This window comes from Hemicordylus capensis, chromosome 4 (genome assembly GCF_027244095.1).
Source record: "Hemicordylus capensis ecotype Gifberg chromosome 4, rHemCap1.1.pri, whole genome shotgun sequence".
NCBI classification, from domain to species: Eukaryota; Metazoa; Chordata; class Lepidosauria; order Squamata; family Cordylidae; genus Hemicordylus; species Hemicordylus capensis.
The window spans coordinates 18,987,062-19,007,227 of record NC_069660.1 but is presented as its reverse complement, the minus strand read 5'-3'; the positions used below and the strand labels follow the sequence as shown (position 1 = coordinate 19,007,227).

The 20,166-nt window shown below is 42.4% G+C and overlaps 1 protein-coding gene across 6 annotated transcripts in view; it reads left to right on the top strand.

Moving 5' to 3' along the window:
* The window catches only part of EDN3 (endothelin 3), a 65,676-nt gene extending 46,779 nt beyond the window's left edge, over positions 1-18,897 (top strand). Inside the window, exons 3-5 of one of the 6 annotated variants that reach the window (XM_053242733.1) lie at positions 8,858-9,034; positions 12,388-12,490; positions 17,898-18,897. In XM_053242733.1, the coding sequence (XP_053098708.1) occupies positions 8,858-9,034; positions 12,388-12,457 (247 nt within the window). In that variant the 3' untranslated portion in view covers positions 12,458-12,490; positions 17,898-18,897. Of the gene's footprint in view, positions 1-8,857; positions 9,035-12,384; positions 12,504-17,897 lie in introns of all 6 variants that reach the window. The other 5 variants (XM_053242735.1, XM_053242732.1, XM_053242730.1 and 2 more) reach the window with 5 other exon arrangements.
* Positions 18,898-20,166: the final 1,269 nt, after the last annotated feature.

The following is a 20,166-nucleotide window of genomic DNA, read 5'->3' as shown; positions in this document are numbered from 1 at the left end:
GGTTCGAAGCGTGGTTCAAGCACTGTTAGGAAAATTAGGAAGGGAATTTTAAGAGAAAGGAGAGCAGGTAAGCACCGTCGCCCCTTCCAGCTTCCTGCTGGAGTACTTCCCCCAAAGCCCTGCATGCCATCAGCACACACATGGTGCCCATGAGGGCGCCATGTGTGTGCTGACGTCACATGGGGCTTTGGGGGATGTACACCACCCCAGCAGGAAGCTGGAAGGGGCGGCAGAGAGCAGGTAAGCACCTGCTCTCCTTTCTCTTAAAGTTCCCTTCCTAATTCCCTTCCCTTCCCCTGCTAATTGGGCAAAGAGGCACCTTTTACCGTGGTGATTCTCTTTATTTAGCAGGGGGAGAGTAACTGGCCCTATCCACCCCCAGCACAGTACTTCCAGTGACTGTTGCTGGTGTGTGTCCTATGTTTCTTTTTAGAATGTGAGCCCTTCGGGGAGAGGGAGCCATCTTATTTGTTTTATTTCTCTTTGTAAACCGCCCTGAGCCATTTTTGGAAGGGCGGTATAGAAATCGAATTATTAATAATAATAATAATAATAATAATAATAATAATAATAATTTTCCGAACACTGCTTGAACCACGCTTCAAACTACGGTTCGGGGACATCTCTACTTATGTTTCTGCCTTTTGTTTCTTCTTAGGTTATGAGCCCTTTGTGGAACAGGGAAGCATGTTTTTATTCTTTTTCTATGTAAACCACTTTGAGAACTTTTGTACTGAAAAGTGGTGTATAAATAGGAGTAGTAGATAGTACAGCTAGTACAGCTTTGAGCACCAGATGCTCAGGCCCCCGTGCCTTACTTGTGAGCCAGAGTCCTCTGCCTGGCTGTGCTGTACAAGATGTACTTGGGCAGATCCATCAAATCAATCTTTATGTTCTTACCTGTGTATGAAATTAATCATGTGTGAAATGCTCTAAGAGACGGGGTATTACTGTGCTCCCACCCCCACTCCGTTTCCACATGCAGCTCACACATTCCATGGCAGCTGGGATGTGTTGGCCACACAGCAAGTCGGTGAGAATACTTCTAGCCGTCAGCCAAATGGCCCCATGCCAAGTTCACAAAGACTGTAATATTTTTATTTTTTTTTGCAAGGTGGGGGAAGAAAAGACAGATCACTTACTTTCCCCTGAGACTATTTACTCTTATGGATTGGATACCATAGATGCTTTTGATGTGAGTCCTTCTGGCCCTGCACTGCTAATGCTAAAGGGGCCAGGTACCCCTCCTCAGTTACATTTGTACATAAATCTCTTCAGAAAGGGGAGTTTACACTCAAAGTCGCAATCCTATGCACACTTACTTGGAGTAAACCCCGTTAGGGTGTTACAGTGTGAGAATTTCCCCCCCCCTTCCTGGATTTTATGTCCTTTGGCTTTTTAGTGTACGTTGCTTTGAATAACCATGGGCAAAGAATGCAGCCAGCAAATAATACTATTAAGGGGATGCTAACAATCTTCTGTGGTCTGGATTAATAAAATCAGGATAAATACCATCTCCAAATGTCTGTCTTCTCACTCTCTGGTGCTCTCAGGTCACAGCTTCCTTCTGCCTCTCGTGGCTTCTATGAAAGAAGCTATCAGTATGATTAATTGGCTAATTAATGGTCATGGTTGATTTGATTCAAATCCAACCGATTTAAAGAATAGATCATGATTTAAAGCGCTTCACAGTAGGACTCAATTTTAATGATTTAAATCTCAATTTAAATCATTGGTCAGGAAGGTTCGATTTAATCATCATGTTCTAGTAAAAGTACATTCTTATTACCATTAATATGCCTTAATAATATTCAGGGATAGATTGAGGTTTAATTTTTAGAAGGTAGGTACACACCATAAGAGGTGCACACATCTCATATTTCTGTTTCATTCAGGCAACCAGGCCTTGAATTTCGTTGTTGCACTGTTTGCATTTTCTGCACATGCCTATCTTACCCACAGGTAAAGAAACTTCATCAAAATATTCCCAAATCTGGTCTCTTTTACGGTCTGCTGCCACGATAGGTGTTTCCCTTCTACAATGGAGGATACACTCGGGAAAAGTTTCCTCAGGACTGTATGAATACATTCTGTTCACGTGTGTTTTCACTTTCTATTCCCTTCCCCTATCCCTTGCATTTATATACCCAGACAGACTTCTCCTCCTTGCTCAGATCTACTCCATCCTTCCAAATCCTCTATTTATTTATTGGCCTTCTTTAGTCCGATTCAGACATTCAGATGCCTGTACACTTTTACACATGTTTATGTGAATGATTGTATCTGTGTTTTATGTTAAAAGTGAATCTGGATACAGACCCTTCAAATGCATGACCCAGATAGGAGGTATACTTCTGTACCTGCATTGAGCATCATATGTGAATGACTGTACCTGTGTACAGATCTGTACCTGTGTACTTATATGACTGTTGAACATAATGTGTGAATGCGCCTAATGTCTCTGCACAATTTGGGCGGGGGGGCAAGGGCTTGACTGTGTGTGTGCTGCATCTACGCTACTTGCAGAATAGGATTGGTCTGATCTCTCATCCCCATATACTGCTGTTAACATGTTCATAGAATATAATTAGAAAGTTTTGTCTTAAGATAAAGCTTATCGCAGTCTTCTTCACAGCCAGGCCCATGAACCACTAGTGGTTCCCATCAATCCTAAGTGCAGCTCCCTGACTGATTATTTATTTGGCCTGTGCAAAACTTAAGCTGAATACCTCGCTGGGCTCTTCCCACGCCAGTACCATGCAGAGGTTCCCAGTGCTAAACTTTACCCAGTCCTAGTGGGGCAGCTTTGAGGGAAATGAAGCCCTGTTAAGCCCATTGCCACCTTGGAAGGTGCTCATGAAGCTAAGTGTAGTCCTTCACAGTGCTTTCCCCATAGAGCTCTATAGTTTTCCCACGGCATGCTAGGATTCCCCACCACACAGTTGGGAAAGAACTGCTGTAGAAATATGGGATTGCATAGTTTCATCAAGCAAAAAACAAAACAAAACAAAACACCAAACAAACAAACAAAAAACCACACAAAAAACCACACAAACAAAACAACCACTTTTAATTGTTCTGAATTTGTGATTTCAGCATTGCCCGAGGCAAAAATTGCACTATAACATGTTAAAAAGATTCGAAGTAAGGTAAAAGGAAAGTAGGATGCTCATATTTTCCTGAAAGAATGTTTCTTTCTTAAGGTCCAGTGTGCACACTGTTTAATTACAAGGTTGTATTTTGCAGTCTGTTCTGTGTCAATCATTTCATTTATGGGGCACCAGTAATGTAATGTAATGAATAGTAAATGTAGAGGCATAGAACAGGTGAAATGATATGTTTGTATTGGACAAGGCATATGTTTAGAATGTTTAGAAAGTGTCCAGATCCAAGAGATTGTTTGCGAGGCATACCACTCCATAGCAATTTTTTTTTTTAAAAAAAAATCATGTTAAAACTGATTCCTGACTGCCTTCATCACTTTGAAAGCTGAGGATGCAGTAGCAGTTGATCCAAAATTATTTTGAGACTCCTTTGATGTTATTTTATGCTATGCTTACATATAGCACTTTGAGGGTGTTTGAAGTGCATTCTAAATACTTCCTCAGTATTTAGTAAAATAATCCAGTAAATCAGCCCTGTGCCACCACGCCCATAATACAAATGAGAGCAGGGAGGCTGAAGCAGAGAGAAAGAGAGTTCATATTTGACTTGGTGAGAATATACACCGTTTTGCGACCCTGTTGGGTGCAACCCCTGCTAACTTGGCAAAGAGGCACCTTTTAACGTGGTGATTCTCTTTATTGAGCAGGGGGAGAGTAACTGGCCCTACCCACCCCCAGCACAGTACCTCCTGTGACTGTTGCTGGTGTCTATCTTATGTTTCTTTTTAGATTGTGAGCCCTTTGGGGACAGGGATCCATCTTATGTATTTGTTATTTCTCTGTGTGATCCGCCCTGACCCATTTTTGGAAGGGCGGTATAGAAATCGAATAAATAATAAGCTGTTCCTACAAAAAGCAACTTTACTGGGAACAGCCTATATTTTGCAGTGATATCTATAATAATAACAACAATATTGATAATAAAATTCAGCCTTCCCAGGTTCTTGGGAAGGACCCGATGCCTGGATAAAACAAACCTGGCTGTGTGAACAAGAAATAATAGTAATTGATCCCCCTAATTGCTGCTGCTCGGGTGCCCCTTCCAGCCCATCCACCAGCTGCATTTTTCTTCTTTTCTAAATCAGTCACATGGGTGATTCCAGCCAATCAGAGATCATGTAGTGGTTCCCAGCTGGGGGTACTGGTATCCCTAGGGCTACTTGAAGAGCTCTCCTGCTTCTCCACACTCCAGCCAAACTATGAGGCTGTTTTCACGAGCAGCCAAGACTGGGCTTGGCTGCCTGTGAGAACCACCAGGAGCCACGCATATTCTGGTGCTGTGGCAGTCTGCAACCCGCCTACCGAGCCTGCTGGTTAAGGGCGCAAACACACCCTTAACTCGGGCTAACTGCTCGTGTGTGAGCTCCGGCTGCTCCCAGCCAGCGCTGGCACAGTGCCCCACGCACTTGTGTCCTGATCCCCACACACCTGTGTCCCGCACATCCACGCTGCCTGGGGCGGCAGCAGGCCACAAGATCTTGGTCATCCTGTGCAGGGAAGGTAAGTTTATGCAGCCTCCCTCCCCGCCCTCCCTCCCAAATGGCCGTGAGTATGGGCTCTACGTGTTCCCCATCTGAGGCTCGCTGGCTTGAAGCCAGCCTGTCCTCAGTGATGTGTCTGCTGCCGAAGGCTATGGAGGTTAAGAACCTCATCTTCTGCTGCTGATTGGCTGGCTGTGTTCTGAAGCTCAGTGTACCCCTCCCCTGGCAGGCTTCAGAGTACCCCTCAGCTTCAATGACACTGAGTAGTCCCATGAAATTAATGGGACAGTGTAAGCCAGTGACTAGCCTGTCTCATAACTGTAATATTTAAATTTGTATACACAACACGCGCACACACACACACACACACACCTACACCTCAAGGGTTACTAAGCTGAATGTCTGAAACAGAAGGGGTACACTTGTCCAAAAGGGTTGGGAACCCCTGAAATAGATGGTGTCATGACACTTTGCAGTCAATTAGTTTTGACTATGTGATGATGTCCCTGAGGGCTAGTAAGATCAACTGTTCATGAGAGCAAGTCAGGACAACCTAACCTAATAGATGGACGATTCTCAAGCAATGTTGAAAAACCAACAGAAAAGGAAGATGTATTTTGGAACTGTCAAAAATATGCATGAGAAACAGTGGCTTGTAGGGATGTGGACGGAACCACCGTTTGTCTCTCCATTCTAGGAATGCTGAGCCAGTTCCTTCAATCAGCAGTCAAGCTGGTTCGGAGGGTGTGTGTGTGTGTGTTCATGCATGTCAGACATTTCTGTTGCGACGCTGACCAGGGCTGCAAGGAGGCACACTGCAGCCCCGCACACCCACTTTTTGAGAGAGCGCTAGCGGGGAGAAAGTGGTTCGGGGGGGGCTGGCAGGTAGGCAGCACCTCCCCTACCCCTTAAATACCCCACACACACACTCCTGGGAGTGCACAGAACTGGTTCTGTGCACATCCCTCATGGCTTTGGCTCAGCACTATTCATAAACTCAGAAAAACATGGACTTATTTCTAACATTACCAGTCCTCAGAGTGCTGGACTAGGACCGGGGAGACCCGAGTTCAAATCCCCATTCAGTCATGATACTAGCTGGGTGACTCTGGGCCAGTCACTTCTCTCTCAGCCTAACTTACTTCACAGGGTTGTTGTGAGGAGAAATCTAAGTATGCAGTACACCGCTCTGGGCTCCTTGGAGGAAGAGCGGGATATAAAACTGTAATAATAATAATAATAATAATAATAATAATAATATAATATATGGACCCAGCTCCGGAGAATTTAAGTCTACAAGCCTTTATCTTGTGATGATGATTAATTTTGAATTACAATATAATACCCTTCATTTTCAGCTAGTTCTTTGTAATGAGTTATTTTTAACATCGAAGACATTAGAAAAATATTATTTTGTTGCCATCCAGCCATTTGCTCTTTCCTGTAGGTACAAATTGCGGAAAGTTGTGTCAGCTCATGTCCACTAGTTTGTTTCCAGAAGAATTAAATCAGCCCACATACTGTATCTAGTAATATTTGCCTGTCCTCCCTTATTAATTCTACTTAAACAGGCAGCCTTTTGCTCAGAATTCCTTTTAATCCTCCACCTCAAAATGTTTTCCCTTCTCTCTCTCGTCTTGCTTCATTTTTGAAAGAGAATTTGATCCCTCCTTCCCCCGAAATCCGACGTTGCCAGCTTCTTGGGTAGGTTGGCTTGGCTCCATGTCAATTAGTGGAGTCAATATGTTGTCTCTGAACTACCATGTGGTCGCCACATGTTGCTGATGGGGGAGGGCATCCTCATGACCTCGTATGATTCATTTTGCCAGCTGCAAGCACTCACACCTATTTGGGTATCAAGAAGGGAGTGCAGTAGGACGTGACCGTGGAAAGCCTGCTACTCATCGTGCGAATAATTGGCATCCAGCAATATAAATTATACCTCTTTGACTAGTGGCATGTCTCAACAGTCTTCTGGGTCAGGGCTAGTCTGTCTGTACAAGCAGCCCGCTCAGTTGCTTGCAGCAGAAATGTCTGGAGGAACACCGGTGAAGTAGCTTGTAATCTAAGACAGGGATTCTCAACGGTGGGTCCCCAGATGTTATTGGACTTCAGCTCCCGTAATCCCCAGCCCTAGTAGCCTTTGGTTGGGAATTATGAGAGTTGTAGTCCAGTAACATCTGGGGACCCAATGATGAGAATCCCTGATCTAAGAGATCTACCCAGATCATATCAGAATGATTATCATTGCATTGCTGGTCTGGGACTGAGGCTAGGTGAATAGGAGCTTATTTCAGGCCATGTCCTGAGATTGTGGATGAGGAAATTTATGATCCTGGGGTGCGTCCTGGCTCACAGCACTTATTTTTACCCTCTGTGCTGCATGGGAGGAGAGCTGGTCTATGGGAGGAGAGCTGGTTGTGTGGTAGCAGGCATGAATCATCTCCTTTGCTAAGCAGGGTCTGCCCTGGCTTGCATTTGAATGGGCGACTACATGGGAGCACTGCAAGATATTCCCCTTAGGGGATGGGGCCTTCTCAATGGTCCGTCTGATTTTTTTTCATCTCTGCAGAATGAGTTTTGTTCTGGGCAGCATTATCAAGGCAGTGTTTGCAAATGTGCATTCAGAGTGGAGTCTTCCTGATTCAGTCTGAAAGGAAAGGAAAGATTGTGCCGTCGAGTCAGTGTCGACTCCTGGTGACCACAGAGCCATATGTTTTTCTTGGTAGAATATAGGAGTGGTTTACCATAGCCTTTCTTCCGCGCAGTATGAGATGATTATTTATTTATTTATTTTTACATTTATATCCTGCTCTTCCTCCAAGGAGCCCAGAGCGGTGTACTACATACTTGAGTTTCTCCTCACAACAACCCTGTGAAGTAGGTTAGGCTTAGAGAGAAGTGACTGGCCCAGAGTCACCCAGCTAGTATCATGGCTGAATGGGGATTTGAACTCTGGTCTCCCCGGTCCTAGTCCAGCACTCTAACCACTACACTATGCTGGCTCATGATGATGCCTTTGCCATTGTCACTGAAGTGAACATCCTCCTCCAGCACCTTCCTATATTGCTGCTGCTGCCCGATATAGGTGACTACAAAGATATATTTACTAGGCACAGTCTGGGAAGCACACCGGCGGGGATTTGAACTTTCTGTGTTCCCTCGCTGGCATCTCCAAATAGGGCTGAGAGAGACTCCTGCCTGTAACCTTAGAGAAGCCGCTTCGACTGAACTGAGCTAGATGGACCAAGCTAGATGGAGTCTTATTCAGTATAAGGCAGCTTCCTGTGTTCCTGTATTCCTATCGGCTCTCATTCTTTGGTTAAGATCCTGCCTACTTGAATGAGGCTTCCGCACTACCACAGTGCTTCTGGGGAGAGGGGTGATTTTTATTTATCTTTCCTGCCTTTGGAAGTGCCCTGTGCCTTCCGAAGATATGTTCCTGTGTGGCCCTCGGGGACATAGTTTTGGGTGGCAGAGGGCACTTATGAAGGCAGGGAAAGTCTATGAAAGTTGCTCCCCCTGCTGCATGTGTACATGCTACGATAGTGGGGAAGCTGTCTGCAGTGTGGATGTGTGTTCCTGACATGCCCACACTGTATTAATCAGTGGCTGACATACAGAACAAGAAGGCAGCAAGAGAGCAGCCTAGGAAAACTTCTCAACTATCTGCACCAGTGACTGGCATACAGTGACTTGTATGTCATACAGACATACAGACAGTGTCATACAGACATTGACTGGCATACAGAGTAAGGATGCACTGGTGTAGCCTAACAAAACTTCCCAACTAACTGCAATTAGGAAGCGGCAATTTTTGACACCCAGGAAGCCCTCTGTTTCACCCCAAAATATGTCCTCAAGGTTTGCACAGCCCTTGGAGACATATTTAGGATAAAAAATTGTCACTTCCAGCTGCACTGGTGCAATTAGTTGGCAAGTTTTCTTAGTCCACACCAGTGCATCCTTGCTCTATATGCCTGTCAGTGTCTTTAGTCTAGCAGGCGGGGTCAGAGTGAGGGTGAATTGTAGAGTGAAGCTGAAGTTTGCTTGTGAAATTATTTGATGTTCCTACTGGTCACATCTGAATTCTGTGTTTGTTGTAAGCCTAAGTTCAGTCAATAGCACCACCCAACTGGATAGTGGGGGAAATTGCTTTTGTGAAAAATATTCATAATGGTATTTAAAAAATAAATAAATCTGTTGTTACAGGAGGACTGTTCCGTATGGGCTGACTAATTACAGAAGCAGTTTCAGAGGCAAAAGGTCTACAGAACAACACCGCAAGATCTTACATTCATCAAAATGGCCTCCATTTCGCTGCTCTTGTGCAGACAGATGTGACAAGCAATGCATGCATTTTTGCACAAGGACTCAGAGTCGCCAGTGGTAAGACAGTTCTTCTGTGGATCTGAATGAAATTATGAATGGTGTGGAAAGAGTGGGTAGAAATGTTTCTTTTCCTGTCATAACAAAAGAGCTCTGATTCATGCAATGAAAGTGATTGGCAGGAGCTTCAGGGCAGACAAATGGAGGCACTGTATATAATGGAGGTCGAAGTATATAATTATCCAGATCATTGCCACAAGATATAGTGATGGCTATTAGCATAGGCCACCCAGAGCCACAGATGCACGATAGCTGCTTCCCCATGGTGTAATGCCATGGCAGGTGAGAAGAGCTGGTGCTGTTATTATTATTATTATTATTATTTCTTGTTTACACAGTCAGACGGGTGTTATTGACTGGTTTGTTTTATCCAGACATCGAGTCCTTCCCAAGGACCTGGGATGGCTGGATTTTATTGTCAGTTGTTATAGATATCGTCACAGAATATAGGCTGTTCCCAGTAAAGCTGCTTTTTGTAATTGGCTGATGGTGATTTCTGCGGCCCCTATGGTGCTGAGGTGCTCTTCAAGGTCTTTTGGAACTGCACACAGGGTGCCAATTACCACTGGGATTATTTTGGTCTTTTTCTGCCACCGCCTTTCAATTTCAATTTGTAGATCTTTGTATTTGGTTATTTTTTCTATTACTTTTTCTTCTATTCTGCTATTCCCTGGTATTGCTATGTCGATTATTTTAACTTGTTTTTCTTTCTTCTCGACTACAGTTATATATGGTGCATTGTGTGGCAGATGTTTGTCTGTTTGTAGTCGGAAGTCCCATAATATTTTTACATCTTCATTTTCTTCAACTTTTTCAATTTGATGGTCCCACCCATTTTTGGCTACAGGTAGCTTGTATTTTTTGCAGATGTTCCAGTGTATCATCCCTGCTACCTTGTCATGCCTTTGTTTGTAGTCAGTCTGTGCGATCTTTTTACAACAGCTGATTAGGTGGTCCACGGTTTCATCTGCTTCTTTACAAAGGCGGCACTTGCTGTTTGTTGTGGATTTATCGACTTTGGCTCTTATTGCATTTGTTCTTAGTGCCTGGACTTGCGCAGCCAGTATTAAACCCTCTGTTTCTTTCTTCAAGTTGCCATTCTTAAGCCATTGCCAGGTCTTGGTGATGTCTGATTTTCCACTTATATTGTGCAAATATTGACCATGCAGGGGCTTATTTCTCCATTTTTCTGCTCGGTTCTTGACTTGTTCTTTCTTGTAGGCCTGCTTTGTTTCATTGGTGTTGAATAGTTTCGCGTTCTTGACCATTTGAAGTGCACCTTCTTCACTGTCCTTGATATATTCTTCAAGGCCTCTTTTCTCCTCCTCTACTGTTTGATGGACTTGCAGCATTCCTCTTCCACCTGAGCTGCGAGGGAAGTATAGCCTATCGACATCACTGCGGGGGTGCAGAGCATGATTGATGGTCATGATTTTCCTGGTCTTACGATCCAGCATCTCTAGCTCTGCCTGGGTCCAGTCTATTATCCCTGCAGTGTATCGGATAACAGGTATAGCCCAGGTGTTTATGGCTTGTATGGTGTTCCTGCCATTGAGTTTGGACTTGAGGATTTTCTAACTCTCCTGATGTATTCACTTCCAATTTTTCTTTTAACTTCAGTGTGTGCGATGTTATCAGCCTGGAGAATGCCCAAGTGTTTGTAATGTTCTTTTTCTTCTAGGTTCTTGATCTTGCTTCCATTGGGCAGTTCTATTCCTTCTGTTTTTCTTATTTTTCTTCTGTTCATTATTAATGCAGCACACTTGTCTAGTCCAAACTCCCTTGCTATATCGCTACTGAATCCAAAAATGGCTCAGGGCGGTTTACATAGACAAATAACAAATAAGATGGAACCCTGTCCCCAAAGGTCTCACATTCTAAAAAGAAACATAGATAGACACCAGCAACAGTCACTGGAAGTACAGTGCTGGGGGTGGATAGGGCCAGTTACTCTCCCCCTGCTTTGCGGTGTTGCGGTAGTGAGCATGAATGGTCCCCTTTGCTAAGTAGGGGCTGCCGTGTTTTGCATTTGGATGGGTGACTATATGTGAGCGCTGTAAAATATTCCACTTAGGGGATGTAGCCATAAGCTTAGTGTTAGAACATCTGCTTGCATGCAGAAGGTCCCAGATTCACTGCCTGCATCTCCAGGTAGGGCTGGGAGATACTCTTGCCTGAAACCTTGGAGAGCTGCTGCCAGTCAGTGTAGACAGTAAGCTAGATGGAGGACTGACTCGCTGTAAGGAAGCTTCCTATGTTCCTGTGTGGTTACATTATGTGCGTAAACCCCCTGCTAATTAAGCAAAGAAGCACCTTTTAAAGTGGTGATTCTCTAAGATTTAGCCGAGGGAGAGCAACTGGCATCCCTTCCGTGGCTGTTGCTGGTGTCTGCCCTATGTTTCTTTTTAGATTGTGAGCCCTTTAGGGACAGGGAGCCATCTTATATATGATTTTTTAAGTTTTCTGTGTAAACCGCTTTGAGAATTTTGTTGAAGAGCAGTATATAAATATCAATAGTAGCAGCCAATTTTCTTCTCCTGGAACCTAACCCAGGAGAATGGTTTTAATTGTTTTTAACCATTTTAAACTGTTTTAATTGTTCAGATTGTATGCTTTTATGTTTGATTTTGAATGATTATATTTTGTTTTAGTTTGTAAACTGCGCAGAGCCATTGGATGGGGCGGTGTAGAAATGTAATAAATAACTCCTGCGATCCCGTTGCACCAATAACCCAGTATTCACAGTTACTGCAGTAGTAGCAGAGAACAGAACCCTTGTGAATGCTGAGGTTCTCCTGTATGTGTGAACTGGGCCTCAGATGGTTTTTAAAAGGATCTGACAAATTCATGGCGTTGGCTGTTAGCTCTGATAGTTAGTGGAGAGCCTCCATGTTCTGAAGTGGTTATACCTCTTTTTGCAAAAGTTGGACAAGCAGCAGGCATTTTGCTTGTGAGCTTGTGAGCACTGGCTGGTTGCTGTTGAAAACAGAATGCTGGGCTAGATACATCTGGCTCTGATCCAACAGGGAAGCTGTTAAGATCACAAAAGCAGAGGAATTGGTCACATATGATTTTAGTAAATGGAAGTGTCATGGAAATTTCCCTAATTTTTTTTGCGATATGGCATTTTGGAAATAGTGACAAGGATGCCATATCCACGTGTTCAGTGAAGCAATGCTTATTTAATCTAGTGTGTTTTTTTCACAATAAAAGTGAGTAAAGCAACACATGTTTTGATTCAATTCTTGAAAAAAGGCAGATGATAGCTAAATATTCTGGGTGGAAAAATGACATAGTGGTGCAAGGATTTTTTATTTTAATATTTTTTAAAATCACCTTCTTTTCCACAGTAGTAAGGAGCAACTGAACAATACAGCAGAAATGAAGCCACATCGAGAAAAAGAACACATTCTCGCTCAGTAGCCCAGGATAATTCAGCTGCTTCTATGCGCAAAGGTACCAGTAAGTAGTAAGTAAATTTATTACGCTCCTTAGACCAGCTTAACATTTAAAATAATACAGTTATAATTTACAAAATATTCAGATTGCTAATACGAAGCTCTATGAAGTTTGGATGCAACAAAACAAAACTTGGCCACATTTATAGAAGTAACAAATTTAAAATTTGACAGTAAAGAATCCAAGTAAAATTGATCTGTATGGCCAGGATGGTTCTTTAAGAGAGGAGCAATAAACTTAATACGAGCCTCCCCTATAAAATTGACAATACAGAAGCACATGAAGAACTGACCATATATCCCCTGAGCCACAAGGGTAAAGCAAAGGTACCATGTGTATTGCAATTACGGGTGATATAGCAACAGGCGCGGGCCATGAGTGCGCCTCCTGCGGGGTGGTGGGCGGCTTCTTTAAGTGTAAACGGAGCCGGTGCTCCGTGCTGCCCAGCAGCCCCTGCAACGGGGAAACCGCCTCTGCCACTCACCTGGCTCCCACGGAGGTGAGCCCCCGCCAGCGGCCAGGTGAGTGGCAGAAACGATTCCCCGCCGTTCCAGCTCTGTTTACTCTTAAAGAAGCTGCCCCCCCCCCCCGAGGCGTGTTCATGGCCCGCGCCTGTTTAGCAACCAGTTGATATTCTGGTTAATTTTCAAGTCTGTTAGCTTAAAATAAGATGGCCAAGAGGCAAGTAGCGAGGCACTTAATATGCATGTTTGAGGAAGTTTTTAATCCTTTTCCCCAGCTCCACTGACCAGAACAGAATTAGCTTGGAATAGAATATGTGCAAAATAGAATATACTAGACGTGGCCTCTTATTGACCAAGCAAAGTCATTTTATTTATTTATTTATATGTATGTATGTATGTATGTGTGTATTTATCATCTTTTTATATCTATATCTATACACACAAACACATATTTATTTCTAGAAAATTAGAAATAAGACAAATGAGAAAATACTAATTAAAAATAAACAAATTATTATTAGAAGTAATACAAACTAGAAAATACAATAAATATAAAGAGTATAAAGCAGTTAAAATTCACAAAACAAAACAAGATCAAAGACAGGGATGTGCACAAATCGGTTTTTTAAATTCAATTTGTTTTGTGTCCCAATCTACGCCCCCAAATCACCCCAGATTCAATGTGTATTTGATTTGATTCAATTCATATTCAGATTGATTCGGATCACTTATCAAGGTCCTGGGGCACCAAATTTGGGTGGTGGGTATGTCCCCATGGGTGCCAAAATTTCAAGGCAGTGGGGCACTTGGTTTATTTTTAATGGGGTTTTTTAAAGTTTTTACTGATTTTGTATATTTCTGCCATAGGACATAATGGGGATTTGAAGTCACCCTTTCCTAACCCTAACATGGACCCCCAGCTTTCATTTTTTCAAAAGGCTAAGCTCTAGCCTTTGTAGAAGTGGAGTTATGGAGCAAAATATGCGGCTACTATTTTTCAAGTGTTTGGATTCTTTGGTGTATAATCACTTTTCCTCATAATGAATCTCTATAAGGATTCATTATACACCTTTATTTCTTCTGTTCATTTTGACTGTCATTGGACAGTGCCAACTGTCAAGTGCCATTTGTCAACTACCCCACCCCACACACACATTGGTCTACACAGTTTATTTTTTTTAGGAATTTTTGAAGTTTAAATTAGTTGGTGTCTTCATTGCACATCTTCGTTTCTTCTGTTCATTTTGACCCCACTGCTTTGCAGGTGGGGGTGGGGAATTAGTGACATCCCATGTGCCAACAACCCCCCAACCCACAAGCCACTGGGTACTTAGTTTATATTTTAGGAATTTTTGAGGTGTTTAGACCTTTTGGTGTGTAATTAATCCTCATAGGGATTCATTATGAGGAAAGGTTACTTCGACTACTACTACTACGGATATTTATATACCGCCCTTCAACCAAAGTCCTCAAAGCGGTTTACATAGAAAAATAAATAATACATAAATAAGATGGTCTTCTGTCCCCAAAGGGATCACAATCTAAAAAGAAACATAAGGTTGACACCAGCAACAGCCACTGGAGGGATGCTGTGCTGGGGATGGATAGGGCCAGTTGCTCTCCAACTGCTACATAAGGAGAATCACCACTTTAAAAAGATGCCTCTTTGCTCAGTTAGCAGGGGTATAAACACTTGAAAAACACCAAAGAGTCTAAATACTTGACAAAGTTCCTAGAACATAAACTGAGTAGTACCCCACTGCCTTGCAGGTGGGAGGGGGGTATAGTTGGCACATGGCAATTGACAGTTGGCACTGTCTGACGACAGTCAAAATGAATAGAAAATGAAATGAAGGTGTGTAATGAATCCTCATAGGGATTCATTGAGGAAAAGTTATACACCATAGAATCCAAACATTTGAAAAATAGTGACCACACATTTTGCTCCAGAACTCCACTTCTACAAGGACTAGAGCTTAGCTTTAAAAAGAAAAAAGAAAGTTGGGACTCTGAGGGAATTAATAGGGTTCTGAATCTCAAATCGATTCAAATCGAATCAGGCGCTATTTGATTTGGACCCAAATCTAGCCAGTGGAACACAGGGGCGATTTGTTCTGTCTCCAAATCACCCAAATCAGCTAGATTCGGGTACAAATTGATTTGTACCTGAATCGTTTCTCACATCCCTAATCACAGATAAAAACGTATTAAATAATTTTTAAAAGCATAGGAAAGTTCAAGAAATTAAATATATGTAATAGAATTTTGTTTAATGTGCTTGTAAACGTGAAGTAAAAGAACTGTTTGAAATTTGTAGGATTTCAACTTCAAACATTCATTTTACTGAATAGTTACCATATATGGTACATTTGGATCACAGTAAATTTGAATCTGAGAAAGATAAGAACGTAAGAACAGCCCTGCTGGATCAGGCCCAAGGCCCATCTAGTCCAGCATCCTGTTTCACACAGTGGCCCACCAGATGCCACTTGAAGCCTACAGGCAGGAGGTGAGGGCATGCCCTCTTTCCTGCTGTTACTCCCCTGCAACTGGTACTCAGAGGCATCCTGCCTTTGAGGCTGGAGGTGGCCTATAGGCCTCCGACTAGTAGCTGTTGATAGACCTCTCCTCCATGAAGTTATCCAAACCCCTCTTAAAGCCATCCAGGTTGTTGGCTGTCACCACATCTTGTGGCAGAGAATTCCACACATTGTTTATGCATTGTGTGAAAAAATACTTCTGTTTGCTGGTCCTAAATTTCCTGGCAATCAATTTCATGGGAATGCCCCTGGTTCTAGTGTTATGTGAGAGGGAGAAGAATTTCTCTCTATCCACTTTCTCCACACCATGCATGATTTTATAGACCTCTGTCATGTCTCCCTGCAGTCGTCTTTTTTCTAAACTAAATAGCCCCAGGTGTGGTAGCCTTGCCTCATAAGAAAGGTGCTCTAGGCCCCTGATCATCTTGGTTGCCCTCTTCTGCACCTTTTTCAGTTCTACAATGTCCTTTTTTAGACGTGGTAGCCAGAATCGTACACAGGTGTGGCCACACCATAGTTTTGTATAAGGGCATTATAATATGAGTAGTTTTATTTTCAACCCCCTTCCTAATGATCCCTAGCATGGAATTGGCCTTTTTCACAACTGCCGCACCTTGGGTTGACACTTTCAATGAACTGTCCACTGTGACCCCAAGGTCTCTCTCCTGGTCAGTCACCGACACTCACTCAGACATGTAGCTCCTATCTTCTGCTTCATGTCTGATCGAGTTTTAAAAATCTGTTGAGAACAATAACAGTTCAAATATAATGATTATATTCAGTATTTAATCTAAATAAATAAAAATTAAACCTTTGCCCCAGGATACTCCAGTGTAAAAAGAAGTGCATTCAGCTAATTTAAGTGGCAAACTTAACAGTATCAAGGAAGGGTTGAGAACATTTGGAATAACTGAAATCTTCAGTTATTCCAGAGGTTCTCAAAACCTGGTCCCCAGATGTTGTTGGACTACAACTCACATCATCCCGAACCACAAGACTTGAGTCCTCCCCACAGTTTGATAAGATAATTTTGATTATATGCAACAATACTTCAAGTCTCTTCACTGGAGCTGTAGTCACTTTGTAGTGACACATTGCTCGGGGACATTTACACACAGCAGGTTTTACTGCAAGTTTACTGGGAGGCTTTACTGCCATCTCGAAGTTGTCCCAAAAAACTGACGCAAATAGTGGATTTTTTTTTAAAACCACTATTAATTTTTTTAAAACCCCGGATATAAATTGGGCTACACTCTAACATGCAGTGAAACACACAGATTGTCTGTGAACTGCTCCCCAATAACTCGCAGGGACTTTGGGGTAAATCTGGCCGATATGTAAACACACTCCCTCCATTCCCGAGGAGATGCGAGTTAAAGGGCTGTAAAAGCCCCATGTGAAAAACTTCCTGAAGGTCTAAGAAAGTAATTTTGGGGGGTTAGCAAGAAGATTTGCTAGCAATAGTTTCTACATTTAGGGTATTTTTAATCAATCACAGGTGGTGAGGGAATTTATTCCAATGCATACAGCACAAAAAATTGTATAAGCTCTTGCTTCCCTTCTGAAAAGCAGGTCGGCAGTCAAAACTGGAGCAAATTAGTCTGAGAAAAATATTTAGAGTCAGAGTTGAAGTATGGTGCACTTTTGATGCACTTTTGATGCAATCCTGCAGGTGGCCCACATGTGCAGAGTAATTAATGGCTCTCATAACCTAGCTGCACTGATGTATGCCCGACTGTGTGGAGGTTGCCTGGCAAAGGAATTGGAGAACTCGGCTGATTCTTATGGGATGGTTCCTTGCTAGTGGTATAACCACCGTTGAGCAAGGTGGGACAAATGTCCCTTGGGTGTGGGGGCCAAGGTGTCCTGCCCCAACTTTTGCCCTCATTGGTGGATGCCATGTCCACCCCCTCCCCACTGCTGCCGGGCACCATGCCCTCTCAGTTCCACCACCATGCACATGTGGGGTTCAGCCACCCAGTGATTTCTTTGCTGACCTCTCTTGTGAATGAGGGAGAGGAAAGAAGCACCCAGCTGGGCTGGTGAAGAAAGCCCTGGTTGGTTGGGCCACACCAGTGCCCTCAGTTTTGGCAAGCTAGTGCAGCCAGAATGGGCATGGCCGGTGTGGGTAGCATGCCCAGTGGAGGACAGGGGCAGGCATAGTGTACGGCAGTAGAAGGGCACCCATCCTCCCATCCTATCCAGGGGCTGCCACCGGCCTTCCCTCACCCTGCTCCTTGCGCTACTCTGTGTGGTGCCTGTTGGATTGAACTCTGTGTGCTTATCTCTTTGAAATCAACATGCTTTCAGGACATGCGACGAAATTACAAAAGAAATGACTAAAGTATGGACCTTTTGTTATATGCAGTAACTGATACTTGAATGTGTTTTATTTCAAAGGTGTGGAACCAGGAAGCTACTACCTAAGATATAAAACTTGCCCAAGGTGGGCAGATTCTTAAAGGGATTATCTAACAGTAGATGCTACCTTTTCCTGAACGCCATCTTGAAGGCGGAGAATTCTTTATTCTGGAGAACACTGTGCTTCTTCCGCAGTGTTCTGTTGAGAGTCTTGCTTGTACATCACAAGGAACATGATGACTTCCATCTGTACCGGAAACGAACAACTTTGCCAATTTAAAGTCCAAACACCGTCCACCCACAAGTTTAAGGGTCAAAACGCAAGATAGGAAAAAAACACTGCTTCAGCTGCTTGCATTCTACATGTACGAGTTTGTGAATGTCCAGATTTCTGCAGATGCTTGTCATGGGAGCAATTGGTACCTTAGAAAAATACTTGTATTCCAGGCCTTGACAAAATTTCTTTGGATCTAGGGGCCAACCCCCAAATTTGGGAGACAGGCAAAATTACTGACGTACATTGTGGAGTGGGAGAGTAAATAATCTTCTCTTTATCCCCTTTATAAGCAACATAGAACAGAAATGGGGCTGCCTGGGACAAATTAAAAAATATATATTAAATTACTAGTCCAGGCGCCACAGTTAAATTTCTAGGCACCATGGCTCCCTAGCACCTGGGATTTGTCAAGCCCTGTGTATTTGGCGTCGTTGCTTTTATGCATTAAAAAAATTTCCCTCTTTGTCCTAATGTAATGCAAGTCTGTAATATTGTAATTTCAGTGGCACAATTGTTAAATGACAATATCTATGCAGATTAAATATGAATGGCTAATGTTAATATCATTATAAAAATATAGCGAGCTTATACTGTGAGTATTTCCTAGATTATTGGATTTAAGCACCAATTATCCCTGCACTGAAGTGGAATTTTAAAGTGGATCTGAAGGACAGATATTGAGAGATATGTAATGTTGGTGAATGTAACACTAGTTTATCTGTTCCCCGGTTTCTTTTTATTAAACACCTTCTTAAGATGAAACTTTGAAACTATGAAAATGCATTTGCTAAGGACAATCAAAGCCATATATTAGTCTTAATTCAAATATTTAGAAGGGTTGGCTGTGAAAAGACAATGGTGGGAAAACTTAATTGCCATTATGAAAATTCACTGTTGAAGAACAGGCAGAAAGATCGGATATATTTCATCACAGCTGCTGAAACTGACCTAGATGGAGCTTTCGAACAACTTCGATGCATGTTTGAATTAAGAAGATGTCAGAAGAAAATTCATCCAGTGTCTGGTTATACAAACAGAAAGAGAAAAAGGAAATTTGTTATTGATAGTTGGAAACCTTTCAAAGGATACTTTGGTAAAAACTGTGACATTTAAAAAAAAAAAATAAAAGTTATATTTTACTAAAACAAAGGTTTGAAGACCACAGTTAAGACTGTAAGCTGAATAAATGAACTCTTGAACGCATTGCAAAAAATAAAATAAAATTCAAAACCAGCAATATCACATTTCCAAAGAGATAATGGACATTGTTTTGAGCAAGAAAGGAAGAGATCTTTTGTCATTATATATATATAATGAATATATTACATAAATAAATTATTCTACTTTAAAAAGTAAACATATCTCCCAGTTATCACATTTATACCAGTTTATGCTTTGCTGGTGTGATTTTGTTATTGAGATGTAGATTACTTATTGTCTTGAAAGGTGTCTTCTACTTACTGTGTGTGTTCCTTTTAATTAAGGTGGTGGTGAGGAATTGCATCTTTTAAAAATAACCAACCTTTTGTTATAGCTCCGGGGCACATTTTTAAGAATGACAAATCACTTCTCAAAAGCTGTAACATGTATGTGCAATTTGTGCATAAGACTTTCATTATTACAGTAGATGTTATCACACAAAATAAGGTGGCGATCTAGCTCAAGTTTAGTCATGACTAACCACCAAAAGTTAGAAAACACCCTAAGTTAGATGTCTGGGAATGAGGTTTTAGGAGGTCCTGCAACTGGAGAAAAGAAAAGAGGAGCCCAAGAGAAGAGTAAGACCCAGGGAAAGCCGCAAGAGAGTGTGGGAGGGAGGGAGAGTGATGCGGTAAGATTTAATTTTTCTTAGTTCCAGTTGCAGAAGAAGCCAGTCACATTATTTCAATGAGACTTGCAGCATAATTCAATGAATTTTACTCAGAAATCCCTCTGGTAAATGAGGCTTATCCAGGTAAATTTACCTAAGACCATATGACTATATATAGCTGATTGGGTTTGAAGAGTACAATTAAAATCTTAGTGGAGAGG